The sequence below is a fragment of the Cherax quadricarinatus genome, chromosome 10 (genome assembly GCF_038502225.1).
Source record: "Cherax quadricarinatus isolate ZL_2023a chromosome 10, ASM3850222v1, whole genome shotgun sequence".
NCBI lineage: Eukaryota > Metazoa > Arthropoda > Malacostraca > Decapoda > Parastacidae > Cherax > Cherax quadricarinatus.
In genome coordinates, this window is record NC_091301.1 from 31,783,174 (window position 1) to 31,806,643 (window position 23,470).

Here is a 23,470-nt window from a genome sequence, read left to right on the forward strand (position 1 = left end):
TGAGTAATGTATGACAGCATCATGGTGGTGAGTAATGCATGATAACATCATAGTGGTGAGTAATGTATAATAGCAACATAATGGTGAGTAAACTCTGGAAACATCATAGTTGTTAGCAATCTATGGAAGCATTATGGTGGTTAGTAATCTCTGGTAGATAGCCTCACATTGGTGATTAAGCTATAGTAGCATCATGGTGGTGAGTAATCTACAGAAACACTATGGTGGTGAGCAATCTATAGTAGATAACTTCGTGCAGGTAAGTAATGTGTGCTAGGCAGCAATAAGATGTGAAGCATTTATGATAGGTATAATCCAAGTTACATTTTTTAGCAAATAGCTATCATAAGAGTATTTAAGCAAACTTCATCAGTGACAATGCTTACCTTATGATTGCGCAACTGTTTGGCACTTTTAAAACACTTTCCACATGTGTCACACAGAGAGGGTCGCTCATCACTGTGTATTTTATGATGAACATTCATCAACTTGGTGTAACTGTTGGAATAATAAAAGCTGAATCACCACATGCTATTGTAGAAATAACTACCAACTTGATTGGTGAGGGGTAATATAAAAATAGCCCCCCCCCTGTCTACCACACCACCTTCTGAAGTGGACTATTTTATAGAACTGCATTACAATAAAAGGAACTCTAAGTGTCTCCCTAAAATGGAAAATTATAATTCACATCAAAACCATCAAGAAGTTATTTTTGCAAAGCAATATAGGGTCCTAATGTTTATAGCTGTATCAACTCAAAAGCAATCTGGATATCTGGATGAAGTATAATTTTAATTACTTAAAGTAATGACCCTACACAATACAGAAATGCAGCAGCTAAATACCAATTTAGGTTGGGGGATCCAAATTTACAAATCACATAAAATAAATCAACAATTTGTTTAAACCTTTAACTATTTCAGGATGTAGAAGAGAAGCACAGAGACTCTATACAAATTTGAAAAATTCAAGAAGAATGTGAAAAATTAACTAGCACTTTCCTACACAAAAAAAAAAAAAAATTTAAATACAATATTTGTAACAAAATAATTTCATAATATTCATGGAAAATGAAAAACATTAGCAGGAGCATCTAAATCAGTTTCACAACCACACAACATATGAATGTGCTGCATGAACAAGTGTGCAATCAGCCATCTCCCCACTATGGGGTGTTGGCACCAGATGGTGACTGCAATCGTCCATCCTAACCCAAGAATGATGCAGTCAATCCAGAATACATAAATTGTTTCTCCTTGGGAGCCACAGACGGATTATCATTTGATTACAACCTGTGTCAGTACAGTTATCATGACAAATCTCAAAAAGAAAAAAAAAAAGTATCCAAAATGTACATATTTGAAAAATAAATCAATGAAAAATGTGTCCTAACATACAACATTTTATAAGAAAAAAAATCATGATTATAAAATAATTCCAGTTTTGTAATGGAATGAAAAAAATGTGGTCTTAGGAATAGCTTTAGTTATGTAGATAAATGTTTCAGAGAGCTGACAGGTTGATGAATTAGACACATGTGCAACACTTGAGTGAGAGACTGATTACCTCAAACTCCTTCTGATCTTCACCATTCTTCTTTGTTTAGGACTGATGAGGCCACTGTGTGGCAAAACGTTTCCTCAATAAAGATACCCAAGTGCTGCACACGTCTAATTCATCGGATTTAGCAATATTTAATATACTAGTCATTATAATATATGCAAAAAATTACCAGTGTTTTTGTAACTATACCAGTTAGCCTGAAAGTGGTTAGTATAGTGCCTGAACTCTGAAGGAAGGGTGGGGATATTTGCAGTATAGAGGGGCATCTGAACTGTAGTATCAGCATCCCTCTGACAAGACACTGATGTGTGAATGATGACGAAAGTGTTTCTTTTTCAGGTCATCCTACCTCGGTGGGAGACAACCCACTTTTTAACCCTTTCAGGGTCCGTCCCGTAGATCTACGGCTTTATGGTGAGTGTCCAAACCTTAGATCTACGCCATGAGCTCAGCTCACTCTGATAAACTGTGAGTGGTACATTTGGGCCTAGATATGAGAGAATACATCTGTGTGGTATGTGTGCACCACATAAAACAGATCCTGCAGCACACTGTGTATAATGAGAGAAAAAAACTGAAATCATGATTTTTCGATTAAAACAGCAACTTTGCAGTGTTTTTTCGTATGTTTTTTATAGTTGTATTTGCGATTTCTTGGTCTCATTTGATAGAATGGAAGACATATTACAGAAATAGAGATGATTTTGATTGGTTTTAGCACTGGAAATGGCTTGAAACTGAGCTCAAAGTAGCGGAAATGTTAAATTTTTGCCGATATTCAAGAGTAAACAAACGACCTCACACATCTAATACACGTCAGCTGGTGGGTCTAATATACATTCACAAATATGGTGATGATATTTATACAATTATTACAGTATTGCATAACAGTAAATCTTCTATTTTTTGGTGTGAATAAAAATTCATTATGTGAATAAAAAATCAAAATGAAATTTATTTGTAAAGCCTCAAAATGTAACTAATGAACAGAGGAAATGTTAGTTTAGTTCCAGGAATACCTACATTGTTTATTCTGGAGCCTATTTTGAAATTGGAATACGTATTTTGAACTTTGTGTTAAATTGGCCAAATTAACAATTTCCGATCACTTTATTTTGTAGTTGAGACAGTTGATTTGGCGATTTCTTGTGCTCAATCGATAGAATAGAAGTAATACTAGTGAAATAGCTAAGAATTTGGTTGATTGGAATAATGTAATTGGCCTAAAATGGGAGTCAAAGTTGGCAAAATCGCCGACTCGTAAATATCGCTGACACATCAAAATTCGCGAGAGCATAATTTCGTCAATTTTCCACCAAATTTTGTACTTTTTGTTTTATTACCTTCACAAAAAGATTCTCTACGATTTCATAAGAAAAAATAAAAAATTTTTTTTGTTGAAAATTCTTGGACACTGGTGCGTAACTTCAGATTTTGGCCTTGAACCCTGAAAGGGTTAAGGAAAATCAATGCTGCATGTAAACATCTTATGGCCTCTTTTTAATATAAAAACTTATTCTAGCACTTTCTTTTTTTTCATGAAGAAATGACACTTGTTAGCAAACAACAGTGATGCTTCATTTGATGGGTGCAGTAGATGCAAATAATCAAATTATTTTCAATAAAAAAAAAATATTTTTTACCAAATGCTTTCATTTTGTACATGTTCATTTTTAAAACTGAATTATAAACAAATTTTTCCTCAATTATTTTTTACCACATGCATTGATATAATGTGCATGCTCATGTTATGCATAAATGGTGAGCTCACACCTGATTGGTAGAAAATAGTCAAAACTAAAGATTTAATAATTAGGTAAGCTTGTTTGTCGAGCAGTGGCTGGCAGTGTCCATTAAGTGATTGATGGTTTTTAACCCTTTGAGGGTCGACAGGCCCTCTCCGAAACTCGTTCTCAGGGTCGGCCAAATTTAAAAAAAAAAAATTATTTTCTCTTATCAAAAGATAGAGAATCTTTTCCCGATCATAAAGACACCAAAAGTTTGAAATTTGATAGAAAACTTACGGAATTATGCTCTCGCAAAGTTAGCGGTCTCGGCGATGTTTACGCATCGGCGATTTTGCCCACTTTGAGCCCCATTTTCGGCCAATTTCACTGTACTAGTCGACAAAAAACATGAATATTTCGCTAGAACTCCATTTTTTCTATCGAATGGGTGCAAGAAACCACCCATTTATGAAATTCAACTATCCAGTACAGTGGTCAGAATTTAGCAATTTTGCCAATTTCACACAAATTTCAAAAGATGCCAATTTCCGAATAGGGTCCAGAATAAACAAGAAAGACATTCCCGGCACTAAAATGACATTTCCTCTAGTCATTAGTCACGTCTCAAGGCCCCTCTTATATTCTTTTGCTTTCCACTTTGAATTTTTATTCTCACAAAAAATATAAGATTTACTGTTATGCAGACTACTGCATTAGTGTAAAAAATGGTATAAATATTATTGGTGTACTTGTGAAAGAATATTAGACTCACCAGTTGACGTGTATTGCACGCTTGGCACGATTTGTTTACTTTTGAAGTTTGGTAAAAATCGAACATTTCTGCTACTTTGAGCTCAATTTCAAGGCACCTTTCATTGTAAAACCAGTCAAAATCATCTCAATTTCTGTAATATATCTTCCATTCTATAAAATGAGACCAAGAAAACTAGAATACAACAATAAATACCATACGAAAATACACTGCAAAATCGCTGATTTATTGCAAAAAAATGGTCAAAGTTTTTTTTTCTCATTATGCACTGTGTGCTGCAGGATTTTTTTTAGACTGTGCACACTGACCACATAGACCCATTCTTTCATATGAAGGCCTACCAGCTTTCTCCCACTAGATTTGAGGCCGCTAGAATTTATGCGTACTAGTACGTCAAAAACCCCTACGCGTAAGACGTACTAGTACGACCAAAACCCTCAAAGGGTAAAGTGGCATCTAACTTCAGCTTACAGCCACCTTACACCACCACCCCCCTTTCCCTCTACACAACCCAAGCACTACACAAATAACTCACACATAGGAGAGGAAGAGCTTTCGAAGACGTTTCGGTCCAACTTGAACTTGACAAACCATGATACCTTCATTATACAGATTTATGTAACTGTTCTGTTACAATATTAGTGAGGAAGATAGTCCTACTGCTGCTGCCCATGTAATATTGTGTCAGGTGCTGTGATACAGTCTTGATGTTGTCATCATGTGATGTGAAAGTAGTTAAGCCAAACACTTGAGTAACAAGTTCTGTGTCATAGACATGTATCTATGTAAGTCAAATTAAGTTAAGTGTTAGATGCAATATTAGTGAGGAAGATAGTCCTACTGCTGCTGCCCATGTAATATTGTGTCAGGTGCAATGTGAGAATAGGAAAGAGAGGCAGTCCCATTGATGTTGTCTTTGCAGTGTTGTCAGATGTGATGTGAAAGTAGTTAAGCAAATTAAAGTTTTGAGCTTCAAACACTTGAGTAACAAGCATTCTGTGTCCATAGCACATGTGCATCTATAATATGGAAATAAGTCACCCTGACTTTATTAAGTTAAGTTATCTTGGGTTAAATCTACTTACTCTGCTTTGTAGCTGAATTCCACATGGAGAAGTATACTCCAGGTGGAATTCCAGGTATGCTCCAGGTGGAATTCCAAGTATACTCCAGGTGGAATTCCAGGTATACTCCAGGTGGAATTCCAGGTATACTCCAGGTGGAATTCCAAGTATACTCCAGGTGGAATTCCAGGTATACTCCAGGTGGAATTCCAGGTATACTCCAGGTGGAGTTCCAGGTATAATCTAGGTGGAATTCCAAGTATACTCCAGGTGGAATTCCAGGTATACTCCAGGTGGAATTCCAGGTATACTCCAGGTGGAAGTACTGTTAGTATCATGAAATTGTAATAAATCTGGAATGAATAAGTCATCTTTGTGCCAGTTCCAAACCCTGTTTGCTGATAGGGAAGCTACTGGTGGGAAAACAGCTCCTGATTTCACTGTTTACTTATCCTAGTTAGGCATATTAGTATGTCAGACACATAGTCATCACCTGTGTAGTTAACCCTGAAGCACAGTGTGGATCTTGCTGGCCTTATACATGTATTTCTTCATATTGTAAAAGACCCAAAGAATTGTGCTGAGGTCAAAAATATTGGCAGGTGGCAGATTTGAAGGTATGATTTTTTTTTTCAACATGCAGGCCGAAAAATTGTGCACACTAATACATCAAACGCTGACTTCACCTGCGCACTAGCATGTCGGACACAGTTAAAGGGTCAAGTGTTCTTGTTCCTCTAATCATTTCCTGTCAAATTTAGAATGCCATTAACAGATATATATATATATATATATATCAGGGTGACCCAAAAAAAAGAAAGAAAATCCCCAAAAAGAAAATACTTTCATCATCATTCAACACTTTCACCACACTCACACATTATCACTGCTTTTGCAGAGGTGCTCAGAATACAACAGTTTAGAAGCATATACGTATAGAGATACACAACATATCCCTCCAAACTGCCAATATCCCAAACCCCTCCTTTAAAGTGCAGGCATTGTACTTCCCATTTCCAGGACTCAAGTCCGACTATATGAAAATAACCGGATTCCCTGAATCCCTTCACTAAATATTACCCTGCTCACACTCCAACAGATCGTCAGGTCCGAAGTATCATTCGTCTCCATTCACTCCTATTTAACACGCTCATGCACGCTTGCTGGAAGTCCAAGCCCCTCACCCACAAAACCTCCTTTACCCCCTCTTTCCAACCCTTTCGAGGACGACCCCTACCCCTCTTTCCTTCCCCTATAGATTTATATGCTTTCCATGTCATTCTACTTTGATCCATTCTCTCTAAATGACCAAACCACCTCAACAACCCCTCTTCTGCCCTCTGACTAATGCTTTTATTAACTCCACACCTTCTCCTAATTTCCACACTCCGAATTTTCTGCATAATATTTACACCACACATTGCCCTTAGACAGGACATCTCCACTGCCTCCAACCGTCTCCTCGCTGCTGCATTTACCACCCAAGCTTCACATCCATATAAGAGTGTTGGTACTACTATACTTTCATACATTCCCTTCTTTGCCTCCATAGATAACGTTTTTTGACTCCACATATACCTCAACGCACCACTCACCTTTTTTCCCTCATCAATTCTATGATTAACCTCATCCTTCATAAATCCATCCGCCGACACGTCAACTCCTAAGTATCTGAAAACATTCACTTCTTCCATACTCCTCCTCCCCAATTTGATATCCAATTTTTCTTTATCTAAATCATTTGATACCCTCATCACCTTACTCTTTTCTATGTTCACTTTCAACTTTCTACCTTTACACACATTCTCAAACTCATCCACTAACCTTTGCAATTTTTCTTTAGAATCTCCCATAAGCACAGTATCATCAGCAAAAAGTAACTGTGTCAATTCCCATTTTGAATTTGATTCCCCATAATTTAATCCCACCCCTCTCCCGAACACCCTAGCATTTACTTCCTTTACAACCCCATCTATAAATATATTAAACAACCATGGTGACATTACACATCCCTGTCTAAGACCTACTTTTACCGGGAAGTATTCTCCCTCTCTTCTACACTCCCTAACCTGAGCCTCACTATCCTCATAAAAGCTCTTTACAGCATTTAGTAACTTACCACCTATTCCATATACTTGCAACATCTGCCACATTGCTCCTCTATCCACTCTATCATATGCCTTTTCTAAATCCATAAATGCAATAAAACTTCCCTACCTTTATCTAAATGCTGTTCACATATATGCTTTAATGTAAACACTTGATCTACACATCCCCTACCCACTCTGAAGCCTCCTTGCTCGTCTGCAATTCTACATTCTGTCTTACCTCTAATTCTTTCAATTATAACCCTACCGTATACTTTTCCTGGTATACTCAGTAAACTTATTCCTCTATAATTTTTACAATCTCTTTTGTCCCCTTTCCCTTTATATAAAGGGACTATACATGCTCTCCGCCAATCCCTAGGTACCTTCCCCTCTTTCATACATTTATTAAACAAAAGTACCAACCACTCCAACACTATATCCCCCCCTGCTTTTAACATTTCTGTCATGATCCCATCAGTTCCAGCTGCTTTACCCCCTTTCATTCTACGTAATGCCTCACGTACCTCCACCACACTTACATTCTGCTCTTCTTCACTCCTAAAAGATGGTATACCTCCCTGGCCAGTGCATGAAATTACCGCCTCCCTTTCTTCCTTAACATTTAAAAGTTCCTCAAAATATTCTCGCCATCTACCTAATACCTCCCTCTCCCCATCTACTAACTCCCCTACTCTGTTTTTAACTGACAAATCCATACTTTCCCTAGGCTTTCTTAACTTGTTTAACTCACTCCAAAATTTTTTCTTATTTTCATTAAAATTTCTTGAGAGTGCCTCTCCCACTCTTTCATCTGCTCTCCTTTTGCACTCTCTCACCACTCTCTTCACCTTTCTTTTACTCTCCATATACTCTGCTCTTCTTATAACACTTCTGCTTTGTAAAAACCTCTCGTAAGCTACCTTTTTCTCTTTTATCACACCCTTTACTTCATCATTCCACCAATCACTCCTCTTTCCTCCTGCCCCCACCCTCCTATAACCACAAACTTCTGCCCCACATTCCAATACTGCATTTTTAAAACTATTCCAACCCTCTTCAACCCCCCCACTACTCATCTTTGCACTAGCCCACCTTTCTGCCAATAGTCGCTTATATCTCGCCCGAACTTCCTCCTCCCTTAGTTTATACACTTTCACCTCCCTCTTACTTGTTGTTGCCACCTTCCTCTTTTCCCATCTACCTCTTACTCTAACTGTAGCTACAACTAAATAATGATCCGATATATATATATATATATATATATATATATATATATATATATATATATATATATATATATATATATATATATATATATACACATATATATATATATATATATATATATATATATTTTCTTATAGTCGGACTTGAGTCCTGGAAATGGGAAGTACAATGCCTGCACTTTAAAGGAGGGGGTTGGGATATTGGCAGTTTGGAGGGATATGTGGTGTATCTTTATACGTATATGCTTCTAAACTGTTGTATCCTGAGCACCTCTGCAAAAGCAGTGATAATGTGTGAGTGTGGTGAAAGTGTTGAATGATGATGAAAGTATTTTCTTTTTGGGGATTTTCTTTCTTTTTTGGGTCACCCTGCCTCGGTGGGAGACGACCGACTTGTTGAAATATATATATATATATATATATATATATATATATATGAAGGAATGTATGAAAGTATAGTAGTACCAACACTCTTATATGGGTGTGAAGCTTGGGTTGTGAATGCAGCAGCGAGGAGGCAGTTGGAGGCAGTGGAGATGTCCTGTCTAAGGGCAATGTGTGGTGTAAATATTATGCAGAAAATTCGGAGTGTGGAAATTAGGAGGTGTGGAGTTAATAAAAGTATTAGTCAGAGGGCTGAAGAGGGGTTGTTGAGGTGGTTTGGTCATTTAGAGAGAATGGATCAAAGTAGAATGACATGGAGAGCATTTAAATCTGTAGAAGGAAGGCGGGGTAGGGGTCGCCCTCGAAAAGGTTGGAAAGAAGGGGTAAGGGAGGTTTTGTGGGCGAGGGGCTTGGACTTCCAGCAGGCGTGCATGAGCGTGTTAGATAGGAGTGAATGGAGATGAATGGTATTTGGGACTTGACAGTCTGTTGGAGTGTGAGCAGGGTAATATTTAGTGAAGGGATTCAGGGAAACCGGTTATTTTTATATAGCCGGACTTGAGTCCTGGAAATGGGAAGTACAATGCCTGCACTCTAAAGGAGGGGTTTTGGGATATTGGCAGTTTGGAGGGATATATTGTGTATCTTTATACGTATATGCTTCTAAACTGTTGTGTTCTGAGCACCTCTGCAAAAACAGTGATTATGTGTGAGTGAGGTGAAAATGTTGAATGATGATGAAAGTATTTTCTTTTTGGGGATTTTCTTTCTTTTTGGGTCACCCTGCCTTGGTGGGAGATGGCCGACTTGTTGAAAAAAAAAATATATACACATATATATATATAGTACAGAAACAGAGTGAACTTGCAATGTATTTTGCACATGCAGAGCATACTGCATTACATACACACTTTATTTAGTTGTACTAGTGCCATTAGTACTGTATATTACCGGTCATAAACTGAGACATTTTACTTAATAAGTATGCCCTGAGTAATATCCCTCCCTAATCTTATGAGTGTAAACACACAAAAAAAATGAAAAATTATTAAATAATAACAAAGTATTCATGACCTCCATGTTTTATTGTTGGGTTTAGGGGTTGCAATGACATTAACCCTTTGAGGGTAGAGAGGCCCCCTCCCAAACTTGTTCTCAGGATCGAAAATTTTTCGAAAAAAAAAAAAATCTTATGAGATGACAGAGAATCTTTTTCCGATCATAATGACACTAAAAGTGTGAGATTTGATGGAAAACTTACAGAATTATGCTCTTGTGAAGTTAGCAGTCTCAAAGTGTGCAATTTCGTCCACTTTGAGCCCTATTTTCAGCCAATTCCAGTGTTGCAATTGACTAAAATCATAGCTATTTCCCTAGAACTCCATTTGTTCTATCGATTGAGTACATGATGTCTGCCAATGCTGCTTCATGTTGTCTGCCACTGCTACCTCATGATGTCTACCACTGATGTTGCCAAAGAATTGAACATTTCTGCTATTTTGAGCTCAATTTCTCAATTTATTTTTGTAGTATATCTTCCATTCTATCACATGAGAAAAAACAAAAAGGCAATACAACCATAAAAACCATACGAAAATATACCGCTAAGGGGAGGTTAATGGCTGAGACGTGAACTCCGTTATTTATGGTGCGATTTCTTTCATTTTTGGTGCACGTTAAAAAAGCATCTTTTCATCATACATTGCCCAAGTTTCAAAAGATAGTCCAACAAACAACTGAGATCCAATTCTCTAGATCAAGAGCAAGAGCCCCCTCACCAGTGTCAATTAATGTTCCTTGAGGCCCACTCTCATCTGGAAATTTTGCTCGCATCTGGAAGCAAAAAATCGACTGAGCAGCTGCTCATATCTGGAAAAACTCGCATGTGGATGCACTCGTAAGTAGAGGTTCCACTATACAGTGGACCCTCGCCTAACGAACACATCGCATAACGTTAAATCCGCCTAACGAAGCATTTGAGTATAAAAATTTTGGCCCGCTTAACGATAAAAAACTTGCCCAACATTATTCCTCCCATACCTGTACGTCCAGCCTGAGCGCTTCAGCTGCCTTACCATCATTGCTTACAAGCCAGGGTGGCTGGTTGCATGCATACATTCGATACATTTTGTATTATTCCATTGTTTATAGTGCTTGTAACTGCTAAATAAGCCACCATGGGCCTAAAGAAAGCTTCTAGTGCCAGCCCTGTGGTAAAAAGGGTGAGAAATACTATCATACTGCAGTCAGGTGTTGCTGCACCATGGTCAGCTGTTGCTGCACCAGTCTACTGCACCACCATCAGCTGTTGCTGCACCATGGTCAACTGCTGCTGCACCACAGTCAGCTGTTGCTGAACCACTGTAGCTGCTGCTGCACCACAGTCAGCTGCTGCTGCACCACAGTCAGCTGTTGCTGAACCATGGTGAGCTGCTCCTGCACCACGGTCAGCTGCTGCTGCACCACAGTCAGCTCCTGCTGCACTACGGTCAGCTGCTGTTGCACCACAGTCAGCTGCTGCTGCACCACTGTCAGCTGTTTCTGACCAACATGACTCATCCCGAACCTGTCCATCCAGCACTGCCGTTGTTGTTTACAAGCCAGGGTGGCCGGTTGCATGCATACACTCGATACATTTTGTATTATTCCATTGTTTATAGTGCTTGTAACTGCTAAATAAGCCACCATGGGCCCAAAGAAAGCTTCTTGTGCCAGCCCTGTGGTAAAAAGGGTGAGAAATACTATCATACCGCAGTCAGGTGTTGCTGCACCACGGTCAGCTGTTGCTGCACCAGTCTGCTGCACCACCGTCAGCTGTTGCTACACCAGTCTGCTGCACCACCGTCAGCTGTTGCTGCACCAGTCTGCTGCACCACCGTCAGCTGTTGCTGCACCATGGTCAGCTGCTGCTGCACCACAGTCAGCTGTTGCTGGACCAGTCAGCTGTTGCTGCACCACGATCAGCTACTGCTGCAGCACAGTAGCTGCTGCTGCACCATAGTCAGCTGCTGTTGCACCACAGTCAGCTGCTGCTGCACCACTGTCAGCTGTTGCTGGACCAGTCAGCTGTTGCTGCACCATGGCCAGCTGTTGCTGGACCAGTCAGCTGTTGCTGCACCATGGTTAGCTGTTGCTAGACCAGTCAGCTGTTGCTGGATCAGTCAGCTGCTGCTGCACCACAGTCAGCTGTTGCTCCACCACAATCAGCTGTTGCTGCACCACAGTCAGCTGTTGCTCCACCACCATCAGCTGTACTACTCAAAGAGGTGGAGAGAATGTTGTTGGTGTGGCTTAACGTGAAGCTATTACCGAGAAATGATTAACCCCAGAGGGTTAGCCACCCAGGATAACCCAAGAAAGCCAGTGCATCATCGAGGACTGTAACTTATTTCCATTGGGATCCTTAATCTTGTCCCCCAGGATGCGACCCACAACAGTCAACTAACACCCAGGAGAACAGGAAAAAATGCCTGGAACTAGTGCTCATATTGGTGAATTTAAGGCCAGCAAAGGTTGGTTTGAGAGATTTAAGAATTGTAGTGGCATACACAGTGTGATAAGGCATGGCGAAGCTGAAAAATTCATCCCCCAACAAGTGTTCAATTGTGACGAAACAGGCCTGTTCTGGAAGAAAATGCCAAACAGGACCTACATTACTCAGGAGGAAAAGGCACTCCCAGGACACAAGCCTATGAAAGACAGGCTAACTCTCATGTTTTGTTATAATGCTAGTGGGGATTACAAAGTGAAGTCTTTACTGGTGTATCACTCTGAAAATCCCAGTGTTCAAGAAAAACAGTGTCTCATCACTCATCAATACTCTTCAATAAAGGTAAGTGTCATTTTAACATTTATTTATGTAATTATTGTGCATGTCTTATTGTTTTCTTTGTAGGGAAATGTATATTTCATGAAAAAAAAAAATTAACACTTTTGGCTGTCTGGAACGGATTAATTGGATTTCCATTATTCCTTATGAGGAAAATTAACTCGGCTAACGATAATTTCGGCTAACAATGAGCTCTCAGGAACAGATTAATATCGTTAGGCGAGGGTCCACTGTATACATCTTACGAGCCAGTGTTTCAGAACCTCTACTTGCGAGCGCATCCACGTGCAAGTTTTTCCAAATACGAGCAGTTGATGGATCAATTTTTTTTTCTTCAATACGCAAGCAAAATTTCCATAAGCAAGCAGATCTCAAGGCAGGTTCCTTGATGCTGGTGAGGGGCTCTTGCTCTTGATCAAGGGAATTGTATCTCATTTGTTTGCTGGACTATCTTATTGAAACTTGGGCAATGTATGATGGAAAGATGTTTCTTAATGTAATAATAATAATAATAATAATAATAATCATATGTATAATAATAATTCATATAATAATAACAGTATAATAATATAATACAATAATAATAATAATAATATAATACATATAACAATAATACATATATAATAATAATGTACTACATAATAATAATTATAATAACAGATGATTTCAAAAGGCCATCACTAGATGGCAGTGTTTACCACAACAAAGAGGGAGCAGTTGTGGCCGCCTCCACCTGTTACATAATGACATATTTTATGCATTCTGGAGTATATATCAGGTTTCAATGTTATTTATATTGTTTACTATATCATATTAGATGAACTGTGATAGATAAATAAGCCGCAGAGTTGATGATTGCAAAATATTCAAGGAGTATTTTGTCCTGTCTCCAGACAAACTCTCGTCGGCCGCCACCGCTGCCACATATGACATATTTTATTCATTCCAGAGTATATATCAGGTTTCTATGTTATTTATATTGTTTGTTATGTCATATTAGATGAACTGTGATAGATAAATAAGCCGTAAAGTTGATATTAGCGAAATTATTGAAGTACAGAATTCCACTGGAATGGGTTACATGTAATTGCATTTCAATTTATTTAAATGAGGAAAATTGACTCTGCAAATGAGCAAATCCAGTTGCAAGCAAGGTTATGGAACTGATTAAACTTGCAAGTAAAGGTTCCACTGTATACTCAATAATTCTAGCGGCTTCAAATCAAGCAGGAGAAAGCTGGTAGGTCCACATGTGAGAGAATGGGTCTGTGTGGTCTGTGTGCACTGTATAAAAAATCCTGCAGCACGCAGTGCATAACGAGAAAAAAAAACTGACCGTGTTTTTGGGTTAAAACGCCGACTTTGAGGTGCATTTTCGTATAGTATTTATGATTGGATTTTTGTTTTCTTGGTCTCATTTGATAGAATGGCAAACATATTACAGAAATAGAGATGATTCTGATTAGTTTCATGATGAAAACAACCTTGAAATTGAGCTCAAAGTAGCAGAAATGTTCAATTTTTATCAATGCTCAAGAGTAAGCAAATCAAACCACACGTCCAATACACATCAACTGGGGAGCCTAATATTCTTTCACTATTCCACTGATATTATTTATACCATTCTTACAATAATGCAGTAGTCTGCATAACAGTAAATCTTCTATTTTTTGTGTGAATAAAAAATCAAAATAGAAAGGAAGAGTAATATAAGAGGGGCCTAGAGACATGCCTAATGAACAGAGGATATTTTATTTTAGTGCCAAGAATGTCTGCATTGTTTATTTTGGACCCTATTTTGAAATTGGAATCTTTTTTAATTTGCATGAAATTGGCCAAATTGCCAATTTCTGACTTTATTGGGTAGTTGAAATTGGTAAATGGGCAGTTTCTTGTACTCAATTGATAGAAAAAATGGAGTTCTAAAAAAATAGCTATGAGTTCGATCAACTGAAACAATGGAATTGGCTGAAAATAGGGCTCAAAGTCGGCAAAATCACCGATACGTATATGTCGCCAAGATCACTAACTTCGCGGGAGCGTAATTCCGTAGGTTTTCAATCAAATTTCGCACTTTTGGTGTCATTACCATCGGGAAAAGATTCTCTATCATTTCATGAGAAAAAATAATTTTTTTGACATAGAATGAGTTTCAGAAAGGGGCTTGCGACAGTCAAAGGGTTAACAATCATATTGATGCACATGTATAACAGTGTATTAATATTATATCTTGTTTCCTCTCATTATAACCCTGATTATGCAAATGGAAGGAGCAGAGGATATATAAATATTTTTGGAGTCCATCTCACACAGACCACTATAGGGAGGTTCCTAATTAATGCCAGTGATGGGCTCTTGATTCAAAGAATTGAACCTGACTTCCTCTTCCTTGGATGAGACCTGAGTGTCTCACATTCCCCTAGGCACTTTATGACTCTGTGGCATGCAAAGAGTACGTAACCTTTATTCGGCGCATGTACACACCCTCATTTACAGGCTATCTCCCCCAACCAGCGAACCAGGTTACTGAGAGTTGATGATGGGGCCCCATCGTTCAACTAGTGACCAGGTTCCAGCCAATAAGAAGATGGTTTTGGCAATCACAGAGGTTATGTGGGTACCACTCTCCTGTCTGCCCTTGTCATTCCCATTCTAGAGCTGGTTGAAGCACGGTCTGCTATCTTGTGGCTTCTATTTCTGCCTTGCTTACCGTGGAGTGCACTAATAGCTATCACTGTATATAGTGTACATATTGCTGTTCTAAATTGGTGAAGGGTAATATAAATCAAAACTTTTTCTGCTGTGTTTATTTTGCTCCCTTTACACCCAGGATAACAAGCCATTTGGACTCCTGGGTTGTAATATGGGTAGCCTGTCCGAGAGCTGGAGCTGGACTTAGAGAAAGGGTTGAGCCTAGGGTGAAGCTGGTAGCAGGAACATTGTGCAGCTTGCTGTCTGGCATTGCATTAGCTTTGCCAATGCTTTACAAACTTTGCGTGTCAGTTACTTTGTTATGGTCAGCCTTGCTATTGTGTGATCGTTCAACAGCTCGCTACTAGCTTGTTCGGTGTGCTCGCTTCGCTACGGTCAATCTTGTAGAACAGTGTGTAGCTTGCTGTCTGGCATTGCTTTACAAATTTTGCATGTCAGTTGAGGCCAACTTTGCTATTGTGTATTCAACTTGTATGCGTATTCTGCAAACTTACTGTGCATAGCTAAGCGTGTTCTGCAAATTAACATGTTACGTTGGGGTATTCTGCAATTGTGCTGTGCATAGCTAAGCGTGTTCTGCAAATAACATTACGTTGGGCTATTCTGCAATCGTACTGTGCATAGCGAATAACTTATGCTACCTAGACGAGTCAGACGTCTGGTGTCGGCATATACATGTACTTTGCATAACCTACCTAAATTGTCCCTACAGCGTTGTTGGCAAATTGCTCGTTCCATTGGCATTAAATATAAACGCACGCTCACGGCTGCGCAACTGCGTTCAATGATTGCTGACAAACTTCGAGAAGAAGAGATGGCACATCAGACTCCTCCCTCTACGGGAGCTAGGGCAAAAACTACTATGTTCTCGCAGGAGGAAGATGATACACCAATGGAGCAAAATGGTCCGTCTAGTGCAGCATGGTTGTCTAGAAGTGAATCAGCGGCGTTGGCACTTGAGCTGGCAAAAATCAATCTTGAGCAGACTAGGGAACAGAGAGCATTCGCAAGGGAAGAATTTGATAGGGAAAGAGAGAGGAGGCAGTTTTCGCATTCTGTAAATGATTTTAGTTTACAGAAAGCAGTACAGTTTGTTCCCCGCTTCAATGAGGCCGAACCAGAACAATTTTTCGAAAGCTTCGAAAATCAGGCTCGAGCCTTGAGGTGGCCGGAACAGCATTGGGCATCATTGGTTCATACAGCATTGTTTGGTAAGGCACAGGAATTTACGTCAGTATTAAATGACGCTGAATTTTCTGATTATCAAGTAGTGAAGACCACAGTGTTGGGAGCATATACATGTATCCCAGCTAAGTACCGTAAGCTTTTCAAACTAAGCAGGCGGCAGCTTGGTCAATCCCTGGTGGATTTTGTGAGACAGCAAACCAAAGCTTTTACCAGCTGGTATAAAGCAAGTGGTGTCACCTCCTTTGAGGAGCTGGTACAGTTTATTCTGATTGATAACCTGCTGGAGTCTGTGGGACCAGAGGTTCGAGTCTTTCTGCAGGATTGTGACTTAACCACTGCATTGGAGGCAGCCAGGTTGGCTGATACCTTCGAAACTAACTGCTCCTTGTCCGAGCAGTCCCGTCTCTCTTTTCAACAGCCTGGCATGAGCAGAGATCGTCAACCTTGGAGAATGAAGTGCCAGCCAGAGGGAGAATGTCTACGTCAGCCAACTAAGTCACCTGGTGAGCCGCGCTTCTCAACTTATGGTCCACCTGCTGAGAGACAAACTACTCATGGTGCATCTCGACAACAGTATCCAGAGAGACACCAGCCAGAGCAACACCAGTTGCAACGTCAGCAGGGAGTAAAGGGCAAGCCTGTCGTCTGCTTCCTCTGTAACAAAGTAGGTCATATCCGTCCCAACTGCCCCCATAAACCCCAACCCATTGGGAAAATCTCTAATATCCCTAGTAACATGTCCCCGAGAGAAGTAGAAAAAGGTATTGCCCCTTATTATTGCAAGAGTCTTATTTCCCTTCAAGAAAACTCAGAAACAACTGAAGTCAAAATCTTTAGAGATACTGGAGCATATTGCTCACTTATAAGAGAAGGAATATTACCCCTTTCAAAGAACACTTCCTTGAATTCCTCTGTTTTATTGGAAGCATTTGGAGGAGCTATATATTCTGTCCCTTTGCATAAAATTTATGTACAGTGCAAATATTACACTGGGTACTTGACTGTGGGTGTCTCCAAAGGATTCCCCATGAAAGATGCCATGTTATTACTGGGTAATAACATTACTACTGCTAGTGTGTGTCCTGAACCTATAATGATTAATTCTTCTCCGGTGTTGGCCATAACTCGGGCAACATCCCAAGGGTTGTCTGGCGAGAATGTTGACCTACCATTGGACGACTCCGATCTCGGAATAGCCACTTTGTTTTATGAGGAAAACTGGCCAGAGCCTTGTAGATCAAGTGAACAGACCCCAATCAAGCCTTCCTATTCCCAGGTTGCAGGATTGGCATATATATTTGTTAACATGCCTGAGGGACTGTTCTTCCGGGAGGAACAACGAAAGGACCCTTCTTTAAAATTCGCCTTTCAGGCAGCCATGGGTAAATCCTCTTTGGATCATCCGGTCAAGTATGAACTTAAAAAAGATTATTTGATCTGCACTGAGACTGGTAAGGAGATAGAGGGCCGGCAATTGTCTGACAGGTTAGTGGTTCCAACAAAGTATAGACCTCAAATATTAAATATAGCTCATACTACTTCATTAGGAGGTCACTTAGGAATTACAAAAACCTTGTATAGAATCACAAAAGAATTTTATTGGCCAAAATTAAAGCAGGATGTGAAGCATCATATTAGGTGTTTCCGAGAATGTCAGCAAGTAGGGAAACCTGGACATTCCATTAAACCTGCACCTCTCCAACCTATACCTGCTGATTTAATTATAGATTTAATTATAGATTGTGTAGGTCCACTACCTAGGTCAAAGTCTGGAAATCAGTATTTATTTACGATTATGGATAGAGTAACCAGATACAGTGGACCCCTGCATAGCGACTTTAATCCGTGCAAGAGGGCTCATTGTTATGCGAAATGATCGGTATGCAAATGAATTTTCCCCATAAGAAATAATGGAAATCAAATTAATCCGTGCAAGACACCCAAAAGTATGAAAAAAAAAATTTTACCACATGAAATATACATTTTCCTACACACAAAGAGAAGGATACATGCACAATAGTAGAGTAGTACATGCACAATATATATTGTGCATGTACTACTCTACTAAATGAAGAATAAATGACACTTACCTTTATTGAAGATGCAGCAGTGACTGATAAGACACTGTGTCCTGGGAGTGCCTTTTCCTCCTGAGTACTGTAGGTCCTGTTTGGCATTTTCTTCCAGAACAGGCCTTATCACACTGTGTATGCCACTACGATTCTTAAATCTCTCAAACCAACCTTTGCTGGCTTTAAATTCACCAATATGAGCACTAGTTCCAGGCATTTTTCCCTGTTCACCTGGGTGTTAGTCGACTGGTGTGGGTTGCATCCTGGGTTATCCTGGGTGGCAAATCCTCTGGGGTTAATTGTTTCTTGGTATTCTCAATAAGCCACACCAACAACGGTGCTACAGCAGCAGCAGCAGCAGCTGACAGTGCTACAGCAGCAGCAGCAGCTGACAGTGCTACAGCAGCAGCTGACAGTGCTACAGCAGCAGCAGACGATGCTACAGCAGCAGCAGACGGTACTACAGCAGCAGCAGACAGTACTACAGCAGCAGCAGCAGCAGCTGACGGTGGTACAGCAGCAGCAGCAGCTGACAGTGCTACAGTAGCAGCAGACGATGCTACAGCAGCAGCAGACGGTACTACAGCAGCAGCAGACGGTACTACAGCAGCAGCAGCAGCAGCTGACGGTGGTACAGCAGCAGCAGCAGCTGACAGTGCTACAGCAGCAGCAGATGATGCTACAGCAGCAGCAGACGGTACTACAGCAGCAGCAGACGGTACTACAGCAGCAGCAGACGGTACTACAGCAGCAGCAGCAGCAGCTGACGGTGGTACAGCAGCAGCAGCAGCTGACAGTGCTACAGCAGCAGCAGATGATGCTACAGCAGCAGCAGACGGTACTACAGCAGCAGCAGACGGTACTACAGCAGCAGCAGCAGCAGCTGACGGTGGTACAGCAGCAGCTGACAGTGCTACAGCAGCAGCAGACGATGCTACAGCAGCAGCAGACGGTACTACAGCAGCAGCAGACGGTACTACAGCAGCAGCAGCAGCAGCTGACAGTGGTACAGCAGCAGCAGCTGACAGTGCTACAGCAGCAGCAGACAATGCTACAGCAGCAGCAGACGGTACTACAGCAGCAGCAGACAGTACTACAGCAGCAGCAGCAGCAGCAGCAGCAGCTGACGGTGGTACAACAGCAGCAGCAGCTGACGGTGCTACAGCAGCAGCAGCAGCAGCAGCAGCAGCTGATGGTGGTACAGCAGCAGCAGCAGCTGTACCACCAATAGTAGCAATGGTTGATTGGGGTTTATTATACAACCTGGCCAGCTCGGAGACACGCACTCCACTTTCATACTTATCAATGATCTTTTTCATCTCTATAGTAATTCTCACCCTTATTGCTGTAGGGTTGGCACTAGAAGCTTTCTTGGGGCCCATGGTCACTTATTTTGCAGATAAAATCACCAAAAACACTGTAATAATACGAAATGTTCCGATTGTATGCTTGGATGTTACCGCGGAGGCTGGCTGGTAAACAATGCCACCGGCGGCACATGTGAGGCTGGCTAAGGGCGCACATTGGACGCGTCTCGGACGAAGAGCGGTGAGCGGGTTTTTGAGCGGTATGCGAGGCAAAATTTTTGCGATAAAAGCGAGCGGTATGCGGATTGTACTTTATGTGATGGCGACAGTATGCGGGGTCCACTGTATCCTGAAGCAATTCCCATGCGTAGTATTAATACTAAAGCTATTCTCAAGGCTTTAACCAAATTTATTTCTTGTTTTGGCATTCCTAAAACTATTCAAAGTGATCAAGGTGCTAGCTTCACTGCCAAAGCATTTAGGGAAGCATTAACTAGGCTAGGGATAATCCACAACTTATCCACTGCCTATCATCCTCAGTCCCAAGGCGCCTTGGAAAGATTCCATCAGACGTTAAAAACCATGATGAAAACTTTTTCCATGCACTTTCCTACAGACTGGGATGAATCAGTACCTTTGTTGCTGTTCTCAGTACGAGAAACGGTGCAAGAGTCTACAGGGTATAGTCCATTTGAGCTGATCTTTGGGCACAATGTATGAGGTCCTCTTCGGGTGCTCAAAGAAGGATGGATGGGAGAACACGTTAGCTCAACACTCTACAACCCGTCTTCAAGGTTGCAGGTGGCACGTCAGTTAGCCAAGGCTAACCTAAAGACAGCTCAAAGTAAGATGAAACAGAGGTATGACAGAAGTGCACAATTCTGCTCCTTCCATCCAGGAGACAAGGTGTTGGTGCAGGAACCTATACCTGGCCACACCTTGAAAGTTAGATTTACGGGACCTATGCAAATTGTAAGTAGATTATCTGACGTAAATTATGTGGTAGCTCCCATTGATAAGACCTCAAAAACTAAAACTTATCACATTAATAAATTAAAATCTTTTCATACACCAGTCCCAGTAATGACTCTGTCCTCTACCTCTGAGGACGACTCTGATTCTTTGCACTCTATCCCTGAAATTAATGTTAGACTTTCAAATTCTGTCCTCCTCAAGGACCCTAGCCCTTTAATGGAGGGACTATCTGAAACACAAGCAACAAGTTTAACTGAGCTTCTACAGTCATATCCTAATATTTTTTCGGATGTGCCGAAAAAATGTACATTAGGTTATCATGATGTAGATGTGGGAAACTCTAAACCAATTAAACTCTCCCCCTACAGAGCTAATCCTGAAAAGCAGAGGCTACTTCAGCAGGAAGTAGAATTTCTGTTAAAGCATGGTTTAGTGGAGGAGTCATCTAGTCCATGGGCTTCACCGTGCATCCTTGTTAAGAAGGCTGATGGAGGGTTTCGTATGTGTACAGACTACCGTAAGGTGAATGAGGTCACAATTACAGATGCTTACCCTCTTCCTCGTCTGGATGATGTAATTGACTTTGTGGGTAAGGCTACTTTTGTGTCCAAGTTAGATCTCCTTAAAGGTTACTATCAGGTACCTTTGACAGATAGGGCGAAGGAAATCTCTGCCTTCGTAATTCCAGGAGGTCATTATCAATATACAGTTACCCTCTTTGGAATGAAAAATTCCCCCTCTTCATTCCAGAAACTTATCCATCAGGCTATTAACCCTTTGACTGTTTCAGGGCCCTCTCTGAAACTGTCATTCTATGTCGCCAAATATTCGAAAAAAAAAAAAAATATTTTTTCTTATGAAAATGTTAGGAATATTTTTACTAGTGTTTTAAGCCTAAAAAAAAATTTTTGCCATCAGTACTTACCGAGATATAGAGCCGCAAAGTTTGCAGAAATTGACGTGCGTACGGCAACAGCGGCGACTGCCGCCCACCCGGTATTCTTTTATTTACTCTAATTCAAAGGTTTCTTGCATTTTTCAATATTTTTCTTTTCCAGGTAACTTATGTGGCCTGTGAGACCAATGTAAGGTGCATTGTTCAAATATACACTCATTATTTACAACACAATAACAGAACAAACTTTATCACTATTAGTTTGTGTATACACTTTGTTTACACAAACAAACAATACAAAACAATGTTTATTACTAGTGTTCCATAATATATATACATATGTACAGTCACTAACCATGTTCCTAGAACTGCTGCAGCTTGTGGAACTCTTTGAAACATGGGTATATGCAGAGGGGCACTTCACACTCCTCACACATAAAACGAGTGTCTCTGCGTGTTTGTGGGCGTTTTGTGGTATGCATACATACATAACACCTCTTCTGAGCATTTTTCTTGGCAGTAGTAGGAGGCAGTTGTATGGGGTAGTGATCACCAGGCCTCAAACGAGATGACGTCTGTGGGCGCTGGTCTATTGCAGGAGTTGCTCCTTTGTACTTTGCAATTATTTGTCTGATTACTGACAGGCAAAATTCACCATATTTTGGTGTTTTGTTGGTCTTCAACTTGTATATGTTATAAGCATTTAGCATAGAGATATCAACAAGATGGAAAAAAAGTTTGATATACCACTTATAACTCTTGCGTACACAGTCTGCAAACCCAATCTGCATGTCACATTTGTCCACTAAGCGCATATTGAGGTTGTAGTCCATGACAGCTGCAGGCTTTAGAATGGGTTCATTGGTCTCTCTGTTGTCCCTGCCACTGGGTACCATTTCGTTTGTGTGAACTGATGTCAACAATGTGACATCACGTTTGTCATGCCACCGAAATGCCATGATGTCATTGGCAGCAAAGGCTTGCACCTCACCTCTGCGAGTGCCAGCGTCGAACCTTGGCATATGTTTGCGATTACCACGCACTGTGCCACACACGTCTGTCAAGTTCACTCGCAAGAAATCACTGAGTAAGGGGCTTGTGTACCAGTTATCAGTAAATAACATATGCCCCTTACCAAGATATGGTTCCATCATTGTTCGAACCACATCACCAGAGATACCCAATAACTTCATGGTATCTCTCAAAGTATTACTGCCAGTGTACACAATAATATCTAAAACAAGACCACTTCTGCAATCACACAGTACAAATAGCTTTATACCAAAGCGTTTCCTCTTGCTTGGTATATATTGCTTGAATGAGAGTCTTCCTTTGAATAAAATCAAGGACTCATCAATAACAAGCTTCCTGAAGGGATAAAAATACATGCAGCACTTTTGTTTCAGGTACATAAACACATTTCTTATCTTATATAACCTGTCGCTTCTGTCAGGCCTGGTTTTGTCTGAAAAGTGTAACATACGCAACAGTATCAGGAAACGATTGACACCTATAATGTCACTAAAACCTGGAGTTGAAATCAGGCGATCTGTTGTCCAGTATGTGGTGACAGTGTGCTTATACACATGTGGCATAAGCATTATTGTGGCAAAAAACAGGTACATCTCTGCCACAGTTGTCTCCTTCCACTTGTGTAGCCGTG

General features: G+C 40.5%; 1 protein-coding gene across 3 annotated transcripts in view; it reads right to left on the reverse strand.

Annotated features, from left to right (window-relative positions):
- Positions 1-23,470, reverse strand: part of LOC128688024 (uncharacterized) — a 232,074-nt gene that overhangs the window by 121,457 nt on the left and 87,147 nt on the right. For all 3 annotated transcript variants that reach the window (XM_070083757.1, XM_070083758.1, XM_070083756.1), the window contains one exon: positions 387-498. In XM_070083757.1, coding sequence (XP_069939858.1) covers positions 387-498 — 112 coding nt within the window. The remainder of the gene's footprint in view (positions 1-386; positions 499-23,470) is intronic.